The sequence below is a fragment of the Symphodus melops genome (assembly GCF_947650265.1).
Source record: "Symphodus melops genome assembly, chromosome: 14".
Classification (NCBI taxonomy): Eukaryota; Metazoa; Chordata; class Actinopteri; order Labriformes; family Labridae; genus Symphodus; species Symphodus melops.
The window spans coordinates 15,149,279-15,171,214 of NC_136704.1; the positions used below are offsets into that span (position 1 = coordinate 15,149,279).

The following is a 21,936-nucleotide window of genomic DNA, read 5'->3' on the forward strand; positions in this document are numbered from 1 at the left end:
CTGTGAACGTTACTATTTGTTAATAAAGTGCATCGCTCTCAAGGCAGTATTAGCAAACTGTCACGCAGCAATCTCATCATCAAAGAGAAATCATTATGGCAAAGTAGTTTTCTTCTCGTTGCTCCGCTTGGCCCTCAGTTGAGTTAGTGCAGCTATTAAGCTAAATTAAATGACTCGGATTTAGAGACATGACATCATTAGCTGCAGAGGGCAGCGAATCTGAACTCGGAACAAATTGCTGCTTCAATAATTCAATTCCACTTGCTCTCTTTATTTAGCAAACTTGTTACAACTTTTCTATCACTGTCTTTGTTGAGGTCCTGTTTTACACAGCCTTTATGCGATGATCGTGATTGGCCTGTTTGTAAACAGAGCCATAAACCAATTTATTTGCCCAATTACAATATTATCCTAATTAGGTATCACTGGTGGTTAATTAAGTGTTGGGAAAAAAGAACCCAGAGTCACACACACACTCTCTCACACACACACACACACACACACACACACACACACACACAAGAAAAACAAAAAAACATCACTGCCTCTGATCTCCCCTTCTGTTCACAGCACCTTCTGTCCCTGTTGAGGCTGGGCTCAGGTAAAGGTGAGACGAGCTACCTCCACTTACAGGCTCTTTCCTGCCTGCGACAGCTTTGTGTGGGGCTCAGAAGGAGACTACGCTTTCATCAGGATCCAAGCTTCTACTCTACAAAGCAAGGTAGCATGGCTGAACACTTAGCCTGATGTTGACATCCTGTTACAGGTGGTGTGTTTTTGTGGGTTTATTTTGTTTCGTTGTTTTTTTTGTATAACAGATTTGTAACACATTTTCTTTTTTTGGCTTAGTTTGAAATGGAATCTAACCATATTAAAATCATTTTAGATACATCTTAAAATGCATGATAGAACAACAACATTGATACAGCTGTGTAACATTGCTGATTGATTTCTTAAATGTGGAATACGTCCGTCATTTAAAGCTCTTCTCTTCAATCAGTCATCTGTGACTTTTCTGTTCTTCCCGCGGCCGTGCAGATCCAGTGTCCCAAAACTCGTCCTTCTCCGTGTCTCACGACGTGCGGACCCAGCGCTCGCAGGCCTCATCTCCGGGGGCGGAGTGTTCTCCTCGGCCCTCTGTGGTGGGACGCACAGACCAGAGAGCCAGGGGAGACGGCCAGGATGGAGATGCACTTTCCAATAGGTGTGTATACTGTATGGAGATCAACATCATGAAAGTGTGCCTTTTAATCTAGCAGAAAGACTTCCACAAAAAAAAAGCCCTGCATCAAATCAATTTTAGCATTTAAAAGGCAGTGTTTCTTTGCATGTCTTTAACATGTTGCATTGAGAGCAGGGCTTCACTTCCTCTTCTGTCACACATCTAAGGCCTAAATGTTTTTATGTTAGTCTCTGTAACTTGCTTGTAGGAATATCTCTTAGCTTTATCAGAACTGTTGTCTGTTCACCAGCCCAGGAGATTCCTTTCCTCTTTGTTTTCAATGTATGCACAGCAGGTTGTTTTAAGGCTTTGATTAGAATACAATTGCGAGTGACACCCAGCAAACCCGCACATGGAGATAAAACGGCATGAGAAAGACTGTGGAGGATTTTTTCCTCTTCCTCCCCTTCAATATGAATAACACCATGAGCCCTCTAGCGGTCGGTCGACTGTGCTCAAAAATCGGCTCTGATTTCTGGGAAGGGATACACAGTTTCTGTGATCCATCCCTAAACAGCTTGTACGTCACTCCTTGTATTTCAAGTGGTCCAAGTGCAGATCAGGAATTTACAGTTTCCCCACCTTTGTCCGTGATTCATCCAGTGGCAGCTTGCAGAGAGGTGGAGCAGCGGTCCAGGCCCCCAGGCAGACCCCCCAGTCGCCTGCAGATGTGGCCCATATGGCACTTCCTGATCTGGGTGTAGAAGATGTCCTGGAGCTGCAGTTACAGCAGCTCACTTTGGCTCAGTTTACTGTCGCAACCTTGGAACATGCCATACCCCTGCTTAAGACAGGTAAGAGTCACTCTGCTTTATATTAGGATGTCTTTTGATGGCAGAAACAAAGGTATAATACTCCCCTCACTACACTGACTGCTTTCCATCAGCATTTGTCTCACAGTCTCCGGTACTCCCGCTCCGTGTCCTCTTCTCCTCCTCCTCCTCTCCTTTCTCAGACTCTTCGCATGTGTTCCAACATGTTCTGGAGCTGCTGTGCGACGCCGTCCTCCTGCTCAGGGACAGCATTTGCGAGCTGGTCTGGGACGAGCGCAGCCTGGTGGGGATGGAGCTGGCAAGTGGAAACACAACTCATGACAGCCTCTTATGTAGATGAATGGATACACTTCACTGGAAGGGGGGGGGGGGAATGGGGAGGGAACTGGGTTTGCCACCAGACAATTTGCAGCAGACTCACAGGCGTACGGTGCTTGACTGTCGAGCAGAAGTGTAGGCATGCGATTGATCTGAATGAATTATGTAAGGTTTCAAAAGGCTTTGTGCTGGTGACAAATAGCCTCTTACACATACATGCACACCTCCTGGGTTTACACAGGCTCAGAGTTGTACTATTTATTCTCTTTAATATCTGAAGGAAGTTAATACAAAGGATTACATTAAAGTGGTTTGAATTTTTTTCACCATGCACATTCATTTGTTAACCTGCTGACTGGTGTTTTCCAGTTCTGGGGGACTTATACACTTGTCAAGCTCAGGCCCCTCTGGCCCTCTGCTGTTTTAAACATGCCCTGAGTCCCGCAGCCTGAGAACTGTTTTGTCATCTTTATGTGGAGAGCAGCTTACATGTGCCAGACCTCGAGGTTTTTCCCTATGGGAATGGGCTGAACTGTTCATACCAGCCACACCAATGCATAGGGCATCTACTGCCCCCTGCTGGTGTTCATCCTCTATTGTTCAGTTTCTTCTCCCAGAACAAAGTGGCTGAGAATAGATTGTTCCAATTTATTCACACTGAGATAGGGTGGATCTGTATCTCGTCCCAAAATAACCCTGAAATCTGATTACATTCAATTCCTAACCCCTGGAACGAACAATTTTTCTCTTGGCTCCCGCCCAGTAGCTGTGCGTTGGTGTGTGTCTGCATACATGCACGTGATACGGGTGCGTGTGCTGCTGTGTTTGTGCGTTGCTTTTTTTTTTTTTTTGTCTGAATTTTCTGTGTGTTTTCAGAAGGAGAAGCTGCAAGCCTGCATGGAACTACTTGGGGATATCCTGAGCTACCATCAGAGCTGTTCAGCAGACATTCCCCACAGCTGTCAGGTTCATCACAGAATGGCTTACACAGGCACTGCTATATTCACCATTAAAATCCTACAGACCATCCTCCCTCCTGAAAAGGTATGCAGCAAAACAAAAGGAGTTTCTCAATCATTTTATGTGATTCCCACAATTTAACTCCAAAGTTGAAGAAAATTAAATTGCCTTGATCTTACACAGGCGAGTGAAAATCTCCCGGAAAACACAGCCACGGCTATTTTCCATCTGTCCTTGGATACGTCACTGGGAATCTTATTACCCAGCACGCAAGAGACAGCCGTGGCCTACTTGGAGCAGGTGAATTCCGACAGCCATGATCTCTACAGGAGAGTGGCCCGTGCTGCTCTTTGGATGGAGTCCACCTGCAACTTCCTCAAGGAAGCCCAAGCTGAGGTATAAGCTCCACGTCATAGAACTGCAGCAAGCCAATAAAGGGATGTCGCATTTCTTCAGTGAAAAACCACTCAAGTAAAAATGTTCCGACTTTGTTGTTTTGGTGTTAATTATTGGGTTTATTTATTTGTACTGTATATAGGGAGAGAAGAACTGGTTGGAGTTATTGGAGCTGGCAGACCAAGCGATTAGTGGCCTCCCATTTCACCAACACCTACCCATTGTCAAAGAATGCATTCAGATCTGCTCTTACCTGTAAGATAAAAAATCAATTCTCTTTGCAATTAAATCTCATTTAATTTCAGTCACCTCATTGTTCAGGATAAAGATCTGATCACCATCTTTCACTTTGACCTCAAGGTACACATCATTTAAGTATTAAGTTCAGATTTCTCTAGACAACGTTCCACGCTTCTAGGTTCTTCATTGCACTGGTAGGAGAACTGTACAAAACCATATTGTCAGTATAAAAATTAAACTTTGCTTCACTGAAATGTTCATGAAAATCATTTACATGGGTATTAAGATACACTAGGTCCCAGTACGAAGCCTTGTGGGACACTGTTTTGTAATAAAAAAAGAAAACTAGAAGAAAGACCATCGCATGACGTTCTAAAACCAGAACAGCCAAAGGTTGCTAACCTTTCTATTAACACACTTTGATTACCAGCACCAAAAGCCTTAGATACAGTTAATGTAAGTGCAACACAGTGTTCTTAAGAGTCAATGGCATTTGTTAATTTAGAAACTCCATTAATTCATTTCCTATTAACCCTTTAAATAATGTATTTTTAATAATTGTCATCTTTTTTTCTACTTTGTTTTCCTTTGGCTTTCCGTCACCAGGCTGAAGTTTGATCAGCCCAGCCCCCTTCTCCAAATGGAGAGCCAGAAAGTGCTCCTCAAGCTGCTGTCACATCCCTTGCCTCCTGTCAAGATGGAAACATACGAATGCTGTTTAAACCTGGTCAAGGTCAGAACGTGTTTAATTGACTTAGTGCAGGTTCATGGCTAAAATCATGGCTACTGAAACCACAGTATGGTCTGTTTCCAGGGTCACCAATGTATTAACACTAGTAGGTTAAAGATGGATGGATTGCAGATCTTTGACAGTGTATTTTATAAAAGAATAACATGACATTTAGAACCAGACTTCCTTTACATTTTCTAACCACCATATAGAGCACATGGCTACATTAAAATGGAACTCCTGCATGCAAGTGCAAGTGGGAGGACAGCGATAATTTATGATGTGTGCTGGTGTGATTATATACACCTCTAGGACTGCATTGGCATCCAGAATGTGTCACGACAGGAACCAAGAGCCTGCGGTGGAATAAACTTCCTGCTTCACCACAGGGTGCTCTATGAAATAAGCGCTTTTGGTCTCCAGGATTCTGCGGAGAAGGTGGGCAAATGTACATGTGTTCTTTATTTCTATTAGAACTAATTTGACTGATGGATCTTTCTGAGCAGGATCTATGAGTCAGTATTTCAATATGTAAATGTAGGTCAGGGTTGAAAGGTATTTCTGTGATAAACACTGGTACTAATGATAGTAGAAGTACAGTTCTGCATTGTGTGATTTCTTTGTGTTTCTGTATGCTGCTTTAGATATGCTAAGCTGCCAGGGTACACAGCTGTCATGTAATTTAAACATTTATTCCCTATCACTTATAGAACCTGCTTATAAACGTTTTATCAGGAGTGCCTGCGTAAATTCAGCACGTTACCTGTGATCTGTAGGTGAACGGTGCTGCCAAGGATATTCTGCTGTTCCTACTCAAGGGACGATTGATGATGACAGCATCAACCTGGGAAAGATTCAATGAGGCACTTCACCCGGTCATGCCAATACTACAGGTAGAGCTCTGTCTCCGTTTAGGCTGCGATCCATTTGCACTGCAGAGCTCATAAAGCGGCATCATGTTCTGAACTTATTACATTATATTTGTGGAGCCGTGGGAAGCGGTGTTTGTTCTCCACAATCAAAACAACTATGATCAAAAGTGCAATTTTTGCACTCCTGAACCACAAAAGACTGCATATTGAGCTGCCAGTGAGAAAAATGTAGTTATTCTCTCATTTACATATTCTCTGTTATATTGTTTCCCTTTTTTTGGCGGGGGGGAGAGAAAAAACACGCTTTTATTAATTGTTCAGTTCCAGGCAACAGAAAGCCTGGAAATTCTTCATGAATATACATGAGGTTTTGACTAGGCTGTCAAGTGTGATTTAATTCAAGAAGGCCATTCAGTGATGGGCCCGCCATGTCAACAAGAGATGAAATGAAACCAGCCGTAATCAAAGCAGCGCATATTTTATTTACCGTTGTGCTGCTTTAGATGGAATTCCCCGTTGTTCTCTCTATTGTCTGCCAAGGCGGTCTGACGATTGTGTGTTTCTGTTTGTGTGTGTGTGTGTGTGTGGCAGGGTTACGCTAGCACTCAGGAGTCACTTGGAAACTGTGTCCTGCTGATCAGTGACAAGTCGGACGTGGCGAGAGAAAGTTTTCCAAGCACAGCCAAGCTGAAAGCGGCGCTGCGACTCCTTTTCACCAAACAACCCACGTGAGTCTTTTAGTCTTTCTTATTTCTGATTTGTCCCTTTTCAGAGTTCAGGTGTTATGTCCCTGCCCCGATACGTACGCTTATGGAGACAACATGTGGCGATACTTGAAATAAGTCTGTTTGTTTGTTTGTTTTTTTTATCTGTAGCAGGAAAACGCTGGAGAGTCTAAATATTTTGCTTTACAAACTGAAATGTGATGGACATATTACTTCTGTCTGTAGCTGTCAGCTGATGTGCTCATCAAGTCATCTAAACCCTCAGTGAGGCCTGTGTGAAACAGCTCTTTAGTCCCAGCCTATGAATATTGATTGAGATGGAAATTAACACCAGGCACCGGACAGGAGATGAGCCCTGGTACATTTCGGCACCAGCTAATAGATTTGTCTGCCCGTCCAGACACTCTTTGACAACCAATCACCATGTGGGATGTTGTGTGTGTAAAAAAGAAAAAAGTGACGTAACATGATGAACCCTCTATTTGTGCTTTTATCTGCTGTTTTTATGTCTTTGAAAGTTTGAATTAAATATTCATATCTATGTTTGAATGGATTCTGCTCATTATGGACAGTGTGAGAATGGCAGCAGTGCAACAGATCCTGCCTCACCTCACCAGCAGTGATGATGCTCACACAGCCAGACCAGACCTGGATCAACAAGTGATCTCCTCGCTTCCAAATCTCTTCTGCCTCCAAACCCCAGCAGACATCAGGCTGGACGCGAGTAACAAGTCTGTCCTCAAGGTAAACATGCACATACACAGAGGGAAGAAACGCGTTCAGATACACTCCTGCTGACTTGTTGCGTTTAATGGCGTTCAGGTGGAGTCAGTGGAGAAGCTGTTTTGTATCTTGACTTCAGACACGGTTGACATCTCCCTGAAAAGATCGGCAGCAGAGCAGCTTGCTGTTGTGCTTCAAGGTGAGATGACTGTTTATATATTGAATATTCAGTACCCTTGAGTTTCTACAAACTCAGGAATTATTGCAGTTCATTTCCATTCTGAACCTTTCCTCCATGCTGATCATTTAAAGTCTACTCCTGTCCATTTTTCTCCCACAAACATTGTCTGTTCTAAACAGTGTACTCATAAAGAGGCAGATTTGATTGAGAAACACACATTGAATGTTTTTAACTTTGGCCTCTTCGAACTTTTGTATTTCTAGTCTCAAAACATCCTGTCCATTCTATTTTAAGTTCAACTCCAAGTTCTTACATATCTGTATAGCTTCTGTTTTCAAGCAGAACCTGCTGCTTAAAGTAAAACATCCTTTCAAAGTTGATTTGAGAGTGGTATTAGGCTTCATAGTTCATAACTACCGGTCAGTATTTGCTATACACATGAACAGAGGGTTCAAAGACCCAAATGAAAATCTCCATTTTTAGAAATCTGCCTTTGTGAGCTGTAGAATTTCTGAGTATTTATTTTTTTTTTTTGCCTTCCCACCACCATATGTTTTAGACAACAACAAAAAAAGCAAACAGTTGATGAATATGCAAATGTTTGTTGTCGGTATATTGAATTGTTCTGCTGCTCTCCCTGCAGACACAACAATGCATCCAGTGCTGAAGAATCTGGGAATTACCGACAAAGTCATTTCTTTCATCGTGGAGAGTGTAAACGGCAGCACGGTAAACACAAAACCCGCTTTGGCAAAGTGATGACTCGATGTGTGCTGAGTGGATTGCTGTTGAAGCCTAATAAAACAAACCCTGCGCCTCATCAATGCACTAACGTGTGCTCGCAGTTTTGTACATTTCCTACTCTTGTGAGTTGCCAGGGGATGGGGAGGAAAACCCAGTGAAGCGTGCATCGTGGAAGGATGAAGTGGCCTGTGTTAATAGTGTCAGACAGGCCCTGGTCAGCAGTGATTTTAGCCCTCTAGTTGTTGCAGTCTGCTGATCATTCCCAGGCCTTAAATCAAGCGCTTTAGCTAACAGGCTAAACGTCCAGCATTGCAGACTACATGAAGGGAAAAACAAACAGGAGGACTTTTCTCAGCTAACAAGTGTGTAAAGAAGATGTCTGCGAGTCATATTTGTGCCTTGCTTCGATTGCCTGCAACCTGCATATTCACTGAATTTGAGTTAACGTTATGTGAGGAGACAGTAACGAGGCCATGTGCATTTATATGTGTGAGACACGGAGACAGAAAGAGTGTGAGTGTGTTTGTGTTTTCCCTGCAATTAAACACCGAGTGTTGAGTGTTGCTGCTTTTTTCCCCCCCCCCAGAGCTCAGATTGCCTGCTGGAGCCTTGTGCTTGCATCCTGAGGAAGCTGGTGTATGCAGATCGAGCTCTGAGGCACAGCCTGGCACAACGCAACCTCCTGCTCCTCACCGTGCTCAGGGGTACGTTCACAAGACAACTCATTAAGTAACAGCTATACTCGTTGTGCGTTGCAGGCGGGCGGGCACATTGTTTAAAACATACACAAAAAAAAAAGGAGGTTGACAAGTTTTTCTTTGATTCACAGCTTTTATGTCACTCCGTAATAGATGGTGTTAAGGCATGATGCAACTTGTTGCTATGGAGCTCAACAAGACATACACAGCTGTATTTGCGTTTTATCTTCAGTGCTGATGCTGAAGTAACTCACATTGTAGCATTTGTAGCTTAATTATTAGTCAAATATTTTTCAATACATTTGAATTGGATCAACTCGAATGCGACTCTCTGCATATATTTAGACTTTTCCTCTCAGACTTTGAGCGTTATGTCTTATTCAAAAATGCGTGGCAAATGTTGTGCATGTTGATTTTTTTCTTTTATTTTTTTCACAACTCAGCCCAAAGCCTGAACGCCACATTAGAGTTACCACTTTGTCATAATGTAAGCAAAGCCTGTCGTTGAACGCTTCAACACTTTTATTGTGAGACGAGTTTTCAACTTTCTCTCTCTCTCTCTAAAAGTTACTGCCATGTTTTCCCCCTGGATGCAGAGACAAAGTTTAGGGTGCGGTTATTATTGAGTTGTGCGTGTGTGTGTGTTTGTGTTTGTGTGTTGTCTTCATTATAGCATCCCTGATATTAAAGGAGAACAAAGGCAATGGGAGTGAGATTTCTATCCTAATGAGCTTGCTGCTATTTGATGAAATTGCAAGCATTGAAGTATGGTGAGTTTTAGTTTCCTCTCTCAGAGCTTTGCATCCTTTTAAAGTCAATGTGCCTCTTTCAAAACAACTAATAAAATGTGCTTCCTGTTTTCGACGTCTTTTCAGGTCGGACACTTCCAACACAGACGTGTCCCTTGCGCCGTTTTCACTTCCCCTGTCTGTAACGCGAAGGTGAGCTGATTGGTTGAACAGTAAATAGCTCATGCTTTTTTTTTTCTCTCTTGACGTTCTTAACAGCAGTTTACTCTTCGGCAAAATGTCCAGGTTCAACATCCCGTTCCAGGCAGCGACTCATCACGCTGTCAGCCCGCACTGCTGCGTCCTGATCTCTTCCTCCGACCTGCTGACCCTGGCGCCTGCCCGCCAAGCCCTACAAGTGGCCTGGAATACCGCATGGCATGCTGGGATTGACAACATGCTTGAAGAAAATCAAGGCCATTCAACCAATGTTGACGAGTGAGAACCTTTTTGAATGCTTAAGAATAGTTGAAAAGTATCTGGAGTATCTGTTAAATGTTTATGTCCTCATTAACACTTTGGTATTTATTTTAGGTTTCGGTTTGAGGAAACTGTTGAGTGTTGGAGAGACTGATCAGAATCATAATTGCTTTGCAGGATTTTAAAGTAGAACATTCACATAACTCTTGTACGATGTTCTCTCTAATGGAGAAATGCGCCGAAGAATTAGTGTGAGAAGCTTCGCATCTTCTGTTTCATCGGTCTTCATTTACTCTTAATGTGGCCTAATTCAAACAGATGAGAATGTCTCTCACGCACATTTAACCAGCTTGATTACAGCAAAAAAAAAAAAGCTTTAGAATGCATCGTGGATGGATCAATTCCACCTGGAAGTAAATTTCATACTGTGTTTTAATTGAGACGAGAAGACTTATTTAAAGTTTGATGCGACGTTGTTTGAATCCACACGGTTCAGACTTCATTTTGGCTCTTTCTCTGAGCGTCGCTTCTCACCGTAGCTGCTGGACACGCTTCCTTGTAATGCTCAGAAAAAAACATTCTCTGGATGACTTGTAAATGTCTCCTCCCTTTTAGATTGGTGATCAAATGTGTTTATTAATATAGACTTAAAGAAGTACACATATATGATCCACCATTTCCATTTTCTCACCCTCACAGATTTCCTCTCGCCTTAAGGCTGTCAGAAGCCCAGGTTGTGTCGCTGCGGGCGGTTCACCTTCCTGCTGCACTGCAGGACTGCATCCAGGCCATCGTCACGGCAGCGGGACACAGTTCGGTGACTTCTGCCCTCTCCAGGCTCAGTCTCTATTTGCTTTTTGACAGACTGGCCCTCCCTCACGTTCCCACACACAACTGCAGAGACACTCTGCAGTCCCTCAGCTGGCAGGCAGCAGTGACCAGGTACTTGCTCGGACGATGAACGATGAACCGTGTATTTGTTTGAGGTTCAAAATGCTTATCAGCAAGATAACCCTCGAGTTTGTTCTTGCACTAAACAAGGGGGACAAAGTTTTGTGAATAGACATTAAGCCTGTGTGTCATATTTGAATCACTGTACCAAGAAGAGGTCTTTAATAATCCCCAGGATTGTTCCTTTCGCCGGGCTCTCTTCCTGTTGTTGACTCTCTCTCTCTCTCTTTCTCTCTTCTCTCTTCTCTCTTCTCTCTTCTCTCTCTCTCTCTCTCCTCTCTCTCTCTCTCTCTTCTCTCTTCTCTCTTCTCTTTCTCTCTTTCTTCCTCTCCTGAAGGTTTCTCCAGGTGCGTCCCGCCTGTGTGGAGGATGAGAGGTTGCTGGTGGGCATTGTTGCATTTTTGAATGCATACTTCAAACAGGTGCACACCGAGTCCCCATCTGACCCCGAGGATAAGGACCTGCGCTGGATACTGGAGCTGCTCCTCAACCAGGTCCAAATAATTCACACTATCTGAAACCTCACTTCAATCGTCCTGTAGCCTGCTTGGTCCTGTTACAGATCCATGGACGCTAAATCCATGGACCGAGCAAGATAGCAGCCATCTTATCCGTATATTAACGTGTTCTAATGCGCTTCACTTTTCTGTCTGTATATGGACATGGGAAGTACGTTGTGTTTGCATCTGTGCTAGCTAGTAATCTGGTTCGCCTCTCTCCACTCCATTACAGAGGGTTATATACCTGTAATCAAAACAGGAAGGAGTCACATGCCATCAGAAAAACCATACTGTCTCATAACGACAGGGAGAACAGTTTCACAGTGTGGCAGGTCAGACCTGCAGCACCGATTTATTTCCTGAGCTCCTGTTTTACCCGAGGAGAAGGAGAACTGCACTGTTTTAGCAGAGAGAGAGCTACTTTTAGGATTTAATCAGTCTCACCTTGGCTTCCTCATTAAAGTGTGTGTGTGTGTGTAAACAATAAGCCCTCCCCTGGCAGCTGAAGCAGACTCAGATTGAATGCCTGGTAGGGGTGAACAGCTCTACTCTGCTCTGACTTTTCTGTAATTACTGAGCTGTTTCAGGAACATCTGTCCTTCTCTTCCCTCCCATCAACTATCCACGCATGCACTGCAAAAGGGGAAATTCTGCATGTTTAGCACTCGTAGAGATGGGCTGTCCGTTTGTTAGGATTTAGGATAATCGATACTTCATAATCCACTGGAGTTATTAGTTCCATCAAGACAGAGGGATGTGCCTCAATATGCATGCGGAAAACAAAGTACTGTTCATTATGTAGTACTTACTTTCATATCGTAGTTTTCATTCACACATTAGTGTTTGCTAATCAAATGAATATGGTGGTGTCCATTCATCCAGGAGGCTGCATCCCTTCTGAATCTGCTGCTCGGTGTGGAGACGCAGACCTCCTCTCCAAGCTCAGGGGAGCTGGAGGAACTGAAGAACCACGTCAGCCAGAGACTCCAGAGAGAGCTGACCAGCTTCTTCAACATCTTGCTCCTTCGACTGGCACACACCTCGGACAGGTGGGTGTGACACATCTTGGAGGTCGAGTCAGTAGAGTTGTTCGTCGCAGTTTGTAAAGCACAACATTCAAACTGGGCCCCTCCTCCTGGGCTCATCACGCACAGAAGCACACACTCACGCCCGCGGTGTGGAGCGTGTACGCTCACTGCTCGTGTTTGTTACCTGCACGTCAAAACAGAAACCTGACCCGCTTGGCATCTGTTGATAAAAGCTAACCCGAGGTCCGAGGTTGATTCAATGAGATATTTTTTCTCATATGCCACCACGTTCACTTCCGTTATATTCGCCGCTTTGAATGGCGTCCAATCACTGAATTGTATCCAGCCCTAAACTCATCTGCCCGCTGTCATTGGATGGAGGAAACACACCCGCTCCCTGCCCATTAACAAAACCTTAAAATCCAGGCGAAGGATGAGTGATGATTGAGCAACATTACTTAAGTACAAGTCATTATTTTATTTCTTGAGGAAAAAAGCAACTGAACCTATTTAACGTTTTCAATGAAGCCGTTGAGTTATTTATAGATTTGATAGATGATTTCATCAAAGGTAAACATTCATTTTCCTGTCTGCTTTTCAAACATGTGATAAAACTCTAAACTCTGCTCTAAATTCAGCTGCAGTTCAGGGCCACAGAGGCTTAGCTTTTCCTCTGAATCTCTACAATTTTAATGAGTTCTTAATTAGAAATGAATGAAAGCACAGTTGTCTTTCCTCTGTAAGAGCTCAGAGAAGGTGAATGAACTCCATCTGAATGCTGTTCAGCCTTCCTGTGGGGTTACTAAATGAATTAACATCATCAGGAGGAAGCAAAGTTACTGAATTCTTTTTTTTCCTCCACTGCAGGCAATGTTTTATTGTTTTTTTCCACGCAATTTGTGATGAAATTCCTGCCGGCTGACATCCAAATTAACAGTGACATGCAAAAAAACCAAAACCTTCTTATGTCGAAGAATTTGCGTTGCGCCCATTATTTGTGTCTGTTCTCTGCTCCCCTGTCCACTCTCCTCGTCTGTATTTCTCTCTCACTCTGTCCTTTCCTTTCTCGTCCAGGCTCTCTCTGGCGCTAGCAGGCCCCTTCAAGAGCCAGCTGGCAGTCCGTTTGCTTCAGAGCCTGCGGGTGTCCGACGCCCCGCGTTTCTACGGCCTTCCCAGCCTGGAGAGGACACTGCAGGGCATGGTCAGCCTGACTGCCCAGCCTGGCTGGAGCTCCCACTGCCCTGACCTGGAGCCCATGTCCCTCTGCTCTAAGTATCTCAGTGGTCTTCTCGAGGTGTGTGAGCACTGTTCTGTGTCTGCTGAGTGCATATGCTCCATGTGTCGCACGCAGCATACCGACTCATCGGAGCCGAGACTGCCAACAGAAACGAATAAAAGGCAAAGCAGAGAGTACTTTCTGAGGAATTAATTAAAAATGAAGCCGAATATGGTTACGGGACATGAATTGCAGAAGGTAAAAATCTCATTGATTAGATATGCCACGCTGAGAAGACGCTGATGAGATTAATCAACCTTGCCTATTCCATCTGTTCGGTTGTTCAACAGTCCGTGAAACAATAACCTAACACAGTGTCGACCAGCTTGCACAGCAGTCTTCAGCACTGAAGTGTCCAAACTTTAATTTTTGATTGAGGATGAAAACCTCTGTGGAATGGACTCATCTCTTCACACCTCGTTCCTTTTCATGTTGGTTCGGTCTGTTTTTAACAGGCAGATCTGATTAACATGCGATAAAGAGTGACGGTTAATTTGCTTTTTCGGGTCTCAACTCTCTGGTGGCTACTTCGATCTAATAATCCGATTCCTAACACTCTCTAACCCTATGCCCTCCACCGTCTAAACTGACCTCTCACCTGATACTGATCAGCACTGTAGGGCCCTAAAGCTCGAGCCGGCCCCAGGCCCCCTCGCTCTCTTCATCAGCTCTTCAGTGCACTCCCACATCCTGATGAATCCAAGCTAAATAATTAGTCTCTGCTGTATTTATTAGGACGCGGCGAGCGGCATGACGAGCATAAACGGACGCAGTCTTGGATGTTCAATTGACAAAGGTGCAAGAAAAGCCGGAGCATCTCGTGAGAACACCACTTAACAAACGTGCTCTGTGACCTCTTGTGCAGGTGATCTCCTCTTTTTACGTCGAGTGGGGAGGCAACTCCCTCTCTTTCATGGGCAAAGGAGTGACTAAGAACGCTATCATCTGCTTACTTCACCTCTCCCATGAGATGATGGCGGAAAACGAAGACAAGGCAAGTGTTGAGAGCGTACTGTACGTGTAGACACCGCCGCTTACAAAGGAATCGCTGAATACATGAATGTACTGGAGTTTTTTCCCCCCTTTTATTCGCCGGACTCCCAAGAAAACATTTTTACCATAGAACCAACCCAGAGCATGTTTTTCTTTCTGTTTTGTCTTCATCAGGACTTCATCGTTCGCTGGTCTTTGGGGAACGAGACAGCTGCCGAGGAGGGAAGTGCCTCTCAGCTTGGTCTGGCCTGGCTCGTTCCGCTCTGGGTCGACCGGGATCAAGAGGTACGGACATGTTGAAAACGGCATTCGTTACAATACAGGCTTCAACATTTAGCTGCTCACTGCTCGGATCTACTTCAATAATGTCATCAAATGGAGTTTTCAAGATGCCTGACATTTGGGACAAAATGAAACCCAAAAGATTTGTGCGAAAAAGCACATGACATGTCTGTCTCCGAAAGTAAGTTTTAACACAAGTCACTCTAAGGAAGCTCCCTTGACGCTGACGTTTTCTGGTTTAAATGCAACTCTCATGAATAACCACCACGTACAGTCCGAAATTGAAGGATGCTTCTTTCTAATCTTCTCTCTCTCTCTGTCTTTTCTCTCAACACCCACCTGAATCCTCGTCTCCCCGCTGTCGTGTTCAGGTGAGGTGCGCCAGTTTGGGTCTGGGTGCAGCTCTGTCCTCGGTGCCCAGCGGGTGCCAGGCCCTGTGTGCCAGCTGTCAGAACATCAGCGGAGGTCTGTGGGGTACGCTGCTCAACATCCTCATGGATCAGCAGGAGAGCAGCATGGTCCGCAGAGAGGTATCACTCTTACTGCAACTCTGGAAATAAGAGCTTCAATATCGAGCGGTTTATTTGTTACAGGTCCAGAAATGACGGACTCAACAGATCCAGATAACTGCCGTGTTTGATGAACTGAACGTGTTCTGTGTTTTCATGTGGTCAGTGAGTGTGGCTGGACTTCTGTGTATTACCAGTCAAATACAGGCAGATGGCACTGTTGCTGATCCAATCCTACTTGACCTAGCGTGTGAGCAACTTTTTTTTGTGTGTGTGTGTGTGTGTGTGTGCATGTGTGTGTGTGTGTGTGTGTGTGTCCAGGCTGCATTTATCCTGCAGAATTTGCTGGTGATGCCCATGCCTGCCAACGCAGAGGAGGCCAAGGACTCCCACTGGCAGGTCAGCAGCTCTGCCAGCCAGTTAAAAAGCCTTTATAGACCGTGAAGTGTTTTCTTCTTTTCTTCTTTCCTTTTTTTTTATTTTTTTATCTCTCCCTCTCCTCCAGTTTCTCTTTGTGTCTCTCCTCATTCTCTCCCTACCAAACTATAGTCTTTACTTGAGTCCTGCAGGGTTCAAGCAGGGTTTGCAAGCTTTGAAACTCTGCCTTTACAACCCTTTTAAAACACATTTGCTGTAACCATAAAGGGAGCTATATGCTCAAAGCAGCAAAAAGATCAATATTAAACAACCTTTTTTGCTTAAAAGAATCTGATCTAGTGTTTTTGTTGACAAAGCTTGAGAAAGACAGAAAGGACCACTGAGGTCGTGTGATAAGATATTTCTGATATATTCAGATCAACCATTTGAAGTGCACTCATCTCTTCATCCCCTTCTCATACTCTTCTGTCTCACAGCACCCATGCGTTCACGATGAGGTGTCCGGTGTGTCTTTAGTGGGTCTTCCAGCGCTTCAGGCTCTGCTCTACCACTGTCAGTACTTCCAACATGTGGCTGTCTGTGCCTCCAGATGTTACAGAGGCAGGTACACCTTCAGTCTGCAACCTCGTGCTGGCGCCACTGGAGGACCAGGCCTTCACGGGTGCAACTCCCTGGGTACATCTTTGCTTTAATGTTGATGATAAGATCATGCGGCCTGTCTTAATGGATTGCAGGGTGAATTAACAAATCATTATTTGTCCAGACTCTGAGAATTCTCTCTGGTTTTGGAAATGTGACCCCCCAGCACCCACTGCGAACTCCAGCAGACCTTCCAGCTCCCTCTCCACTTCGAGCACTGTGGTCAGCAATGCTTCATGCCTTTTTAAAACACGCACACAAAACCTGCATTCATTCCTAAATGGCTGCATTAAGGCACATCTGGATCCTCACGTCGGCATCTGGTTGTTTACAGATTCGAGGCTCAGGACCCCACACCCCTAAAAGTCCGTCTCCGTTAAGCGTCACAGAAGAAACCCCTGTCAGCAGACTGACGGCCCAAGGTGATGCAGGGAGAAATAAATGTCTTTAATTGATTGATTGATTGATGAAAAGTGTCTAAGTGTGTTCACACACAGTCATTCTAACCGATCATATCTTCATTATTTTAGAAGCAGTTGATGCAGTTTTGTGTTTGCGAACATAAACTGAAAACATCTCCATAATTGTTTGTTTACGTCTGTCTGTCATATGAAATTCAGGTCTGTTTCCTGTTGTTTTCTCTCTCGTTGATGTGTGTTTGATGTGCTCACAGCATCTTTAGAAACACACTGAAGGGATTCAAACAGTGAGCCGTCGGAGATGTCTCTATCAGCTCTCTGTCGTTGTGTCTCACAGGCCAGAGCGACACAGACACCAGCGACACGGTCACCTCCCAAGACTCCCGACAGGGCGAGCCCTTGGCCATGGAGCCCGTTGTCATGGTTACTCCTGAACTCATGGCGGCCCACTGTGGCCTGCTGGCTAACCTGCTGGCCGTCCTGCCAGATTCCACCCTCACTGCTGTGCGACACAACCAGCTCCTACAGGCACTGGCCAGGTGAGAGGCTGCATGCACACACGACCAGCACCTCTGATGTGTTAAACGGGAAGAGAAGTCAGGAGTGGGCGGGGACAGGCTTTTTCTGTGACCTTCTTTATTCCAAATATGCAAATGTACATGTACGAGGAGTTGAAACTAGACCAATCCTTTCTTCATGTGCACTGAAGTGAATAACAAAACTATTTGATGGTAAAGTAACTTTAGTTTTGAGGACATTAAGAACGTCTGCAGTGAAAGACAAGGCGAACACTTTATCCCTGGTGACATATTTGTGCTATTTTTTTAAGCCTGTGTGTTTATGGTCCCGTAGAGAATGAATGCTAATTCTTTCCCTGATCACATTCTCCATCATCTTTCTCTCTCAGTCTGTTGGAAATCGGTCTTATCGAGAAATGTCTGAACGAGCTAAAGACACCCAACATCCTTCCAGGAGAGAGAGAAGACATCAAGAGCCAGGTGAGAAACATTCTCAAAGACAGTTCTGAAGAGTTGTTTTTTTTTTTTTTTTTTTTTTTTTTTTTGTTCCCACTGTTTTTGTTAGTTTGACTTACCACAAAAAAAAAACTGTGGGTTGGTACGGTGCAGTGCCAGCTTCAGAGCAGCGTGAGGTTGTCTGAGGGCACCTCCAGATTTCAGCGTGGGTGGAATACTTAACAAGCTTAAACTCAAAGCATTGTTTTGCAAGCTCTGAATATTAACGGTATCAAAGGAAGAACTTATTCTCCCCATACATCCATTTTTCACCTTTCCTCGAACCTCAGAGGCTCTGTAAGTCTGTGCGACGTGAATCCCTCAACTCTTCCTCTTCCTGCATGTCTCTGCAGTTTGTCACATTACTTCAGTTCGTGTCCAGCTTCTCCAAACTGCTGCGGTCATGTGCCACGGTGAGCCAGGAGCTGATTGGCCAGATGGACTTCCTGAAACAGCTGATAGCTACTCTTGTGGCAGTGCTCACGCTGGACACCAAAGGATTAGGTCCGAACTTTAAGTCGTATTCAAGTTGAAGTCATCAGTTTAAACAAATCCGATTTGAAGTGTATGTTCCAAAAACGTTGAATTATTTTCAAGATTAAAAACACATGATCTGTGTCCTCCTTTTGATTCTGTAAAAAAACAAAAACCCTTTTTAATGATACTACAGAAGCAAGCCCCTCCCTGCAGTGTGTTCTGCAGTGTGGCTGTCTCGTGTCATAAAACTTGTGACTCACTCTCTCCCTCCTCAGATGCCGGTTCCCGGGACGCAGTCTGCGTGTGCTGGGCAGACGTGTTTATGCTCCTGGCTACTCTGGTGAGGAGGGACAGCTCAGCGTCGTACCCATCTGTCTCTGCTGCGCTGGGGAGACGCTGGCGGACATTCGCAGGTACACAGATACTCTGCACTGTCTGTATGTGTGTGGAAAGTGACTAAATTAATTATTGTGTAGGAGCTTGCAAAATAAGGTGGAAAATCATCCATTATGGATAATTTCTCTCAATTCACAATTACAGTTTATAGTCTTTTGGAGACATTTACATTGTCAACATCCCTCTGAGCTCTTGGTACGAAGATGAAATCACGATAGCTATAAAGTCGTTATTTTCTTATCGTGAAGGATAATTACGCTGATTGCAAATAACCCACTAAATAATCAGGATTGGCATTTTGGCTATAATTGTGCAGCTGTAATTGTGGCACAAAAAAAAAAAAGACATGCTCTCACATTAACACACATCATTGCATCATTACTGTGTGTATTAACTTCCCTGAACAGATGCTGGGATTGGATAATTACATCCTGTCCTTAAACCACCTCCTCTCCACCCACTCATCTTCCTCTGTGATTAATGGCACAACAGAGGAATCTGATGAGTCCAGTGAACGATGAATGCTGAGCTTTTGTGTGTATGTGTGTGTGTACATGTTGACGATGTCTGCATACACATTCAAATGATTGGTGTTTTTGCCTGCCAGCGCGTGGAGAAATCCAGCACTGTCGAGGGGATTTCGACTATGAATTTGCCATTTTGTCACGCTGAGATGAAGTGTTTTGCTGTGTCATCCTTTAAAAAGGAAAAGTATTCTCCCACCAGCTTACTCTTTTTTTTGTTGTTGTTGTTTTTTCCCCCTCCTCTGTGTTTGTGTGTCTGCAGGAACCTTATCTGTGTGTGTGAATGAGAAGCTGCCAGATCCTCTTCTTCACACCGTGGCTCTGCACTGCCTCTGTGCAGTCTTCACAGAGGAGACAAAGAGTCAGGGCGCAGAGGTCACGACCTCTAACTCTAAACCTGTGACAGCTTTGTCTGACGTTTTGAGCGGTAACTCAGCCAGCCAGCTGTGTGAACTGTTACTGCAGGTAGGTGGAGGGGCGCGGGGCGGTCTGTCTAGACCCCGGCGCGCTGTGGGAGTTCACTGTGACTAAACTTGATTGCTTTTTATATACAACAAACAGCGCGTGTGCTCAAGGCAATCCAAAACTTTGATGCGAACTTTCAAGAGTGTTTGCGAATGCGTGGACTTGATTGAACACTGTTTCTCCTTTCACTGCCGATGCCAGAGTTTCGAGAAGAGGACCCTTCAGGACCCTTTAAAGAAGCTGACAGCCAGAACCCTGATGACACTGTTAGCCTGCAGCCCCTCCGCTCAAATCCATGCAGCCAAAGGTAAAAACCAAAACCAAACCAAACCAAACCAAACCCCAAACCTCAGGCTACCGTCAAGCTGTCACCTGTTGCTTCACACTTTGAAATGTTGAAGTGGGTCGCTGGCTCATCTTGTGTCTAAGTTACCATCAGATGAATCATTTGAAGGACTCTTCGCAAGAACTCAACATTTCATTATTTAGTGGAGATATCTATTTTTGTTAACACATCATTTAGAGCTGTTTTAACCTTTGCTCGTGATCCTGTATTCTCTTTGTTTTGTCCTTTTGACAGTGCAGTAATCCAGTGCAGTCAGATACATTCGCCCTCTTCCCTTTGTTCTGTCAAAGTGTTCTCTCCGAAAGGAGTTGTGTTTTCATTGAGCGCCCTCTCCTACATGTAACTCACGCACATTCATTGCTCTCCTCGTTTCCCCATGTCGTCCACGTGTGAACGCAAACGGCCAGATCTGATCACCCAAACTTTATTCCCACCTTATTTTGCTGACGGCTCCGTCGTGAAGTGTCCGTGTGACGTCGCGTTGAGCAGACGTGTGAGAAACATTGAACAACAAGCTTGAGTAAGGAGAGAAGAGCAGCTACAGACCAAACAATTGATAAAGAAGGGGAATATTTATAGGTCTGAATAAGTTAGCAAGCAGAGGGAACACTTCCCCAGACGCTATATTAAATAAAATAAAACCCTGTGTATTCATTCTGGGGGGTGATTCAAAAGCACATAGAGCAGTAGCAGTGCTTGAATAGGTGACTGATACATTTTTCATCCATTTTTCAATCCATGTAATCAAGTAGGATTTAGTCTCACTCTCACTTCTTCAGAGGCCGCTTCATGCTGGAAATGTTCCTCTTCTAACGTTCGAGGTTAACATGATCCGATTGTTGTTGTTGTTGTTTTTCTGCAGCTGGCCTCATCGACAGCTGCGTCGAGCAGATGAAGCAAACTCAGTCTCAGCTCCACCTGGAGTCGGTCCGACCCGGTAAAGCTTCTCACCGCAAAAAGGTGAGCAGAGACTGGATGGAAATTTCCAGTCTCAGCAGTTAATGTGTTTGTTTTTCTTTTCGGGGGGAATAAATATTATGAATAGCTGTTTGTCGTTCCCAGCAGTGTTTCTCCTTTCTGTTCTGGAGCCGCAGAGAGTGTTTTTCATCTTGAACACGGGAACATCATGCTCTTTGTTCTGTCTTTGCGTCCTAACAGGAAGACGGCCGTTTAAAGGAAATCAAGCTGACTGTGGAGATCCTGCGGAGCGCTCTTTATCGCAACGATGAATGCCGAGTGAGCCTCTGCGCCTTGCCTTTTAATTCCCCACTGCTAATTGTTTTTTAATGGAACCTTAAAGTACCAATGCTGAGCCTGTAAATGAGATTCAGCTAAATGTGCACAGTCCTGCGAACATGTCAGCAAGTTTAGCTTCTTAAACCCTGTAATGGCATTACTTATGGAGCATATTAGCTGGTTTTCATTTTCTAAGTGGCCTTTTAGTCACTGGTGGTTACCTTGGACTAAGTAGCCAGGGACATTGAACTGCTGTGTTTCTCCTGCTATTTTCTGCTCCCTGTGTGTTTTCTTCTGCACACTTACAAAAACACTGAAGAAATTCATGTTGATTACTGCCATCTGTGTTTGTGCATTTGTATAAATTAGGGTTTCTCTAATGTTTTATATGACTTTTTAAGTGTGCTATTTTCGTGCTAGTTTAAAGCGTGTGTGTGTGTTTGTATAGACGGTGGCCACAGATGCTCGTCTGACACACGCACTCTACGCTCTCTGGCCTTGGCTGCTATTGGACGACCCCGCCATGGAGGCGGCGCTGGAACTTCTGTGCGTCTACACGGCCAACTGCGCCGCAGGTCTGTTTGTGCGCGTCTGTCTTATGTGTTTGTGCAGGCAGCGTGCCTGTGCCATGCCTGCCCGTCGCCTCTGACCGAGTCTCGCACACGTCACACTAAGGGGCCCCATTGTCCTCCCAAGCGGCTGCTGAACAACATT

The 21,936-nt window shown here is 44.6% G+C and overlaps 1 protein-coding gene across 2 annotated transcripts in view; it reads left to right on the forward strand.

Annotated features, from left to right (window-relative positions):
- Positions 1-21,936, forward strand: part of rttn (rotatin) — a 29,457-nt gene that overhangs the window by 2,803 nt on the left and 4,718 nt on the right. For both annotated transcript variants that reach the window (XM_079361648.1, XM_079361649.1), the window contains exons 7-44: positions 571-721; positions 1,039-1,204; positions 1,826-2,016; positions 2,178-2,293; positions 3,190-3,357; positions 3,457-3,669; positions 3,812-3,924; positions 4,516-4,642; positions 4,952-5,077; positions 5,416-5,532; positions 6,103-6,239; positions 6,809-6,980; positions 7,059-7,158; positions 7,784-7,869; positions 8,471-8,588; positions 9,256-9,352; positions 9,458-9,523; positions 9,617-9,808; positions 10,490-10,732; positions 11,079-11,235; positions 12,124-12,290; positions 13,344-13,563; positions 14,411-14,539; positions 14,713-14,823; positions 15,192-15,350; positions 15,651-15,728; positions 16,184-16,382; positions 16,471-16,568; positions 16,681-16,768; positions 17,103-17,304; positions 17,673-17,763; positions 18,132-18,282; positions 18,531-18,668; positions 19,438-19,640; positions 19,842-19,947; positions 20,849-20,946; positions 21,145-21,222; positions 21,671-21,797. In XM_079361648.1, the coding sequence (XP_079217774.1) occupies positions 571-721; positions 1,039-1,204; positions 1,826-2,016; positions 2,178-2,293; positions 3,190-3,357; positions 3,457-3,669; positions 3,812-3,924; positions 4,516-4,642; positions 4,952-5,077; positions 5,416-5,532; positions 6,103-6,239; positions 6,809-6,980; positions 7,059-7,158; positions 7,784-7,869; positions 8,471-8,588; positions 9,256-9,352; positions 9,458-9,523; positions 9,617-9,808; positions 10,490-10,732; positions 11,079-11,235; positions 12,124-12,290; positions 13,344-13,563; positions 14,411-14,539; positions 14,713-14,823; positions 15,192-15,350; positions 15,651-15,728; positions 16,184-16,382; positions 16,471-16,568; positions 16,681-16,768; positions 17,103-17,304; positions 17,673-17,763; positions 18,132-18,282; positions 18,531-18,668; positions 19,438-19,640; positions 19,842-19,947; positions 20,849-20,946; positions 21,145-21,222; positions 21,671-21,797 (5,299 nt within the window). The remainder of the gene's footprint in view (positions 1-570; positions 722-1,038; positions 1,205-1,825; positions 2,017-2,177; positions 2,294-3,189; positions 3,358-3,456; positions 3,670-3,811; positions 3,925-4,515; positions 4,643-4,951; positions 5,078-5,415; positions 5,533-6,102; positions 6,240-6,808; positions 6,981-7,058; positions 7,159-7,783; positions 7,870-8,470; positions 8,589-9,255; positions 9,353-9,457; positions 9,524-9,616; positions 9,809-10,489; positions 10,733-11,078; positions 11,236-12,123; positions 12,291-13,343; positions 13,564-14,410; positions 14,540-14,712; positions 14,824-15,191; positions 15,351-15,650; positions 15,729-16,183; positions 16,383-16,470; positions 16,569-16,680; positions 16,769-17,102; positions 17,305-17,672; positions 17,764-18,131; positions 18,283-18,530; positions 18,669-19,437; positions 19,641-19,841; positions 19,948-20,848; positions 20,947-21,144; positions 21,223-21,670; positions 21,798-21,936) is intronic.